This window comes from Zonotrichia albicollis, chromosome 22 (genome assembly GCF_047830755.1).
Source record: "Zonotrichia albicollis isolate bZonAlb1 chromosome 22, bZonAlb1.hap1, whole genome shotgun sequence".
NCBI classification, from domain to species: Eukaryota; Metazoa; Chordata; class Aves; order Passeriformes; family Passerellidae; genus Zonotrichia; species Zonotrichia albicollis.
In genome coordinates this window covers 5,619,620-5,624,166 of record NC_133840.1, presented here as the reverse complement: position 1 = coordinate 5,624,166, position 4,547 = coordinate 5,619,620, and the positions used below count along the sequence as shown (strand labels likewise).

At 51.9% G+C, this 4,547-nt stretch overlaps 1 protein-coding gene across 1 annotated transcript; it reads left to right on the top strand.

Annotated features, from left to right (window-relative positions):
- The first annotated feature begins 893 nt into the window (after positions 1–893).
- LOC102074312 (C-C motif chemokine 3) lies at positions 894–2,129 on the top strand. The gene is made up of 3 exons (XM_005495016.4): positions 894–1,050; positions 1,239–1,347; positions 1,821–2,129. Exons 1-3 carry the CDS (start codon positions 978–980, stop codon positions 1,912–1,914), a joined length of 276 nt encoding a protein of 91 aa, XP_005495073.2. The 5' UTR covers positions 894–977; the 3' UTR covers positions 1,915–2,129.
- Positions 2,130–4,547: the final 2,418 nt, after the last annotated feature.

Sequence of the window (4,547 nt, the reverse complement as noted above, 5' to 3'; positions counted from 1 at the left end):
ATGCTGTGTCCAGACATGGGAGACTCTCCTTTTTTGGGGCTAAATCAGGAGAGATTAAATGGGATTAAATTCTGCTTGGGAAGAAGTGGTCAAGCAGTTACTGCAAAACTTCAGCCTTGAGAGGCTGCAGCAAAACTGAAACTCTTCAGTGTAAATTCAGTCAGAGGAAAGGGAGGAGAGGGTCAGCTGCAGCCAAAAATGAAACCCTTAGAGAGGTGTAAATCCAGCCAGGGGACAAGGAGGGTGGAAGGGTTGGCTGCAGCCAAAAGTTAAACCCTTATAGAAGTATAAATTCAGCCAGGGGATAGAGGAACGTGGCAGGGTGAGCTGCTGGCCTGGAGCAGGGCACCAGACTCCAGGCCCTGCACCTGCACCTGCAGGGACTCCATGTCTCTGCAGCCTTTCCAGTAAGGAAATTGCTCTTTTGACCAACCACCAGCAAAAAGGGACAAACGTGAGGCCCACAGTGACTTCTAGCTCGACACAACCTCATTCCCTCATGATTTTCCCTGTCCAAGCAGGAGTTGTGTTATCAGTGGGGATGAATATGCGTGCAGTGGTTGTGGGCCTCGCTCTGGATCCCCGTGGTGGAGCAGGGTGAAAAGTGGCAAACCCAGGGAGAATTTGGCATCTTTCTCCTTGCAGGGCTTTTCTGCCAGCACCCCCAGAGCTGCTGCAGAGCCCTGACACAGTTTGGGAGCACCAGGCCCCCAAGGAGCACCTCGGAAGCTGCAGCCTCGTGGCCGGCGCTTCCCCTTCTGCGGTTTCGTCGCCTTTTCCAGCTCAGCAAAAATTAATGATCCCAACATAATTTTTAGGCACAATTTCCTAGTATGATGTCCTCACTTTCCTTCTGTGAAACCCTGCACCCGCCCCTGGGATGGGGATAAAAGGGGAGCACGGCCCCAGGGCCACAGACAGAGTCCTGCAGCCTCCTCAGCTCCAGCTCCAGCTCCTCTCTCAGAGCCCACAGCACCATGAAGGTCCTGGCAGCCACCCTGGCCACTCTGCTGCTCCTGGCCACCTGCTCCCCAGCTGAAGGTCACCTTGGTGAGTGCCAGCCCTGGCAGGGTGGCTCTGGGGAGGGTTTGGGGGGTCTGTGTCACATTGAGGGATGCAGGTTTGAAGATGGGGGTTGGCTGGAGGGGCTTCTGCCAGGGGATGTGGAAATCCCTGGAGGGGGCAGAGGCCGTGCTGGGCTCTCACCAGAGCCATGTGTGTGTCCCCTGCCCTCACAGATGGTGTCCCCACCAAGTGCTGCTTCACCTACCAGATGAAGCCCATCCCTCAGCGCCTTGTCAGCTCCGTGTTTGACACCAGCAGCTCCTGCAGCCAGCCGGGAGTGATGTGAGTACCCAGGGGTGCCAGGGGTGCCGGGGGGACCTGGGGTGCCAGGGGGACCTGGGGACACACATGGGTGTGATGTGAGTACCCAGGGGTGCCAGGGGGGACCTGGGGTGCCAGGGGGACCTGGGGACACACATGGGTGTGATGTGAGTACCCAGCACTGCCAGAGGTGCCAGGGCTCACAATGGGTGTGATGGGAGCACCCAGAACTGCCAGGGGTGCCAGGGGACACAATGGGATTGATGTGAGCACCCAGCAGTGCCAGGGGTGCCAGGGGGACCTGGGGACACACTGGGGTGTGACCTGAGTACCCAGCACTCCCAGGGGTGCCAGGGGACACAATGGGATTGATGTGAGCACCCAGCAGTGCCAGGGGTGCCAGGGGACACACATGGGACACTCAGGGTGCTGCTGCTGGCACTCAGACCCCGCTGCCCCAGCCCAGCAGCTCAAGGCAGGTTTTGTCCTGGCAGTGTGGTCACCCTGAGGAAGAAGGAGCTGTGTGCAGATCCAAAGGAAAAATGGGTGCAGAATCTCCAGAAGCACTTCCAGAACGCAGAAAACTGAGCCTTCCCTGCTGACAGCCAGAATCCCAACCCTGCACAGCCTCCAGACTCGGGCACAACAGAGAGGATTTGACCCCCAGCCTTCTTCAGAGGAGAAAATTATTTTATTTAACTTATTTAAGTTAAACTAAATATTGTTTTTCTAAGCATTATTTTTAAATAATTTCTAAAAATTATTTAAACTATGTCAGAATAATACACTAAAATAAAGAACATTTCAATCATATCCACGTGTCTGTTAATGAGGGGTCAGTTTTGATGCCTCCTTGCACCAAGGTGGGAGAAGGGACCATGGGGACCCCTGGGTTTGCTGTTGCCAGCTCTGGTGGCACCCAGTTTGTCCCCACAGGTGACACCTGTGTCTCACCTGGGGCTGCCAGTGGTGGCTCTTGTTTGGGGAATGTTCTGGAAGCACCTGTGGTGCCACAGGAGAGCTGGGGTATGATTTTCTATGGGATGGAAAATCAGCTTGGATCACCTGGCCTGGCTCTGCCCCCTTTACAGCAGCTCCTGAGTCCTTGATGAAGGAAAACACCACTTAGGAACAGCTAAAACATCAACATTATTCTCATTTGCTGAATCCAACAGCAAATAGCTGAAAAAATAATAATAAAATTGAGCTGCAGATCCATTGTCCCACACCACTGGTAACAGGACACAGGACATGGGGACAGCAGACCCAAATTTCTGTGCCACCCAATTCTTCATCTACAGGCACATTGATATAATGGAAACTATTTTTGTGTGAACTTATTATCCTGACATATTTGAAATACCACACCTAATAGCTGCCTTTTGTAAGTTCAGAGGTATTTGTGCTGAAGGAAATGCAGTAGATTTCACTCATCTGGGCTCCAGGAAGACACTTGAATTAAGGCCAGATAGTAAATTATGAGCAAAGGCAGAGGAGATGTGACTGGCATGTGAAAAGTAAATTTGGTCAAGAGCTGCCTGAAAGGGGCATGATAATTGCTTCAGCTGGAAGGGGCTGTGTCACACTCACAGGGGCTTACCCACACAGTTCCTTGAGTTTCTGCCTCAAAAAATATCCTGCTTGACATTTGCATTAATGACATTGGCACACAAAGCAGGAGAAGGCAGGGAAATGTGCTGATGAGGCAAAACGAGATGGGATCATCAATCTGGAGCAGGCCAGGACATCACACAGAGGGATTCCAACGACCTTGAGGGGTGGAGGAGGATCCAAGGCAGCAGTGCAGAGCAGGATCCTGCTGTGGGAACGGGGATAACAGGAATAGCAACTCCAGTTTGGGAATTGGGAGTGGCTGGGGCAGGGAAAAGCCTTTGGCACACAGCACAGGACTGATGTTACCATGAAAAAAGCTAAATGCAAAAGGTTTGAGTTGAAAAATGAGGGACTGGTCCATGTGATGGTTGGAAGGAGGTGCTGCTGGTGTGAGGCCAGGCTGGAAATCAAGAGAGGGAACCAGGTTTGCACAGGGATGCTGTAAGGGTCTCATGCAGGTTTCTGAGCCAAGATAAAAACCAAGCACTGCTCCCATGGACACCAATCCCACTGATGGCTCAGGTTTAGCTTTTATATTTTCAAATTCTGTGCTGCTTTAGTGTGTGGGTCTGGGTTCATATTATGGAATGGTGAGCTCTGTGCACAGAGCAGGGAGACAAAACAATTCCTGCTCCAGCTGGGCACTAAGGACAAATGATCCAAATCTCAGCCCAGAACCACAAACACCGTGGGCTGGAGAGAGAAGAACAAGCAGGGTGGGACTGCCTGGGCTAAAGCTGGAATGGGACAATGAACTGCAAGGTGCAAATGGAGCAGAACTGACCCAAGGTAGACATTGTGAGCAGTTGTGCATTTTGGGATCATTTTGGTTCATCTTGTGACCATTTTGGGTCCATCTTGGGTTCATTTTGGGACAATTTTGGGTCCATCTTGGGTTCATTTTGTGACCATTTTGGGTCCATCTTGGGCTCATTTTGTGACCATTTTCGTTCATCTTGCTTTCACCTTGGGACCATTTTGAGTCCATCTTGGGTGCAGCCCTGGCTGGGCTCTTGTGCTGCCCAAGGTGGATCCATTCAGGAGATCCTTTTAATAAATCTCTACTTTATTCCTTAACTCTGTTCTAGCTCAGCCTTCTCAGGGCATCACCACCAGCACATTGCACAGCCATCCTGCAGCTGAGATTCCTTCCCAGGTGAGCTGCCCTGTCTTCACAAGGGCCCATTCCCAGAACTTCCTTTCAGAGCCCAAGGTGTCCCTCAAAGCAGCATTGCTGTGGAATCCAATGTTCTCCAAGGCTATCCAAGCACCTGGAGCAGCAGAATAGCAGCATTTCTGCCCAATTTCCTCCAGAATGTCCTTTTTGGACACTCCCACCTCCAACACCCCTCGTTCTGTGCCCTGAAGGAGCAGAGCTGAGGCAGCCTGGGTGCAGACACCCCCATTTCCTAAGCTCACCCCCTGCTGCTCCTCAGGGCTGGATTCATTTTGTGTTCCAACCTTTCACTCTCCACATTCCCTGTGTGTGCCCATCCCATCTCACTGTCCTTGGGATGTGTCCCCATCTCTGCAGTACTCCAGGACATCAAATCTCCCTGGAATCATCGGGGTTTCTGTTTCTTTATTTCTCTCCTTTTGGTTTCCTC

Excerpts from the sequence above, each read along its gene's own strand:
- LOC102074312 (XM_005495016.4), top strand. The coding sequence starts at position 978 with ATGAAGGTCCTGGCAGCCACCCTGGCCACTCTGCTGCTCCTGGCCACC. Across the intron at positions 1,051-1,238 it reads CCCAGCTGAAGGTCACCTTG|ATGGTGTCCCCACCAAGTGC; the intron begins GTGAGTGCCAGC and ends CTGCCCTCACAG. Across the intron at positions 1,348-1,820 it reads TGCAGCCAGCCGGGAGTGAT|TGTGGTCACCCTGAGGAAGA; the intron begins GTGAGTACCCAG and ends TTGTCCTGGCAG.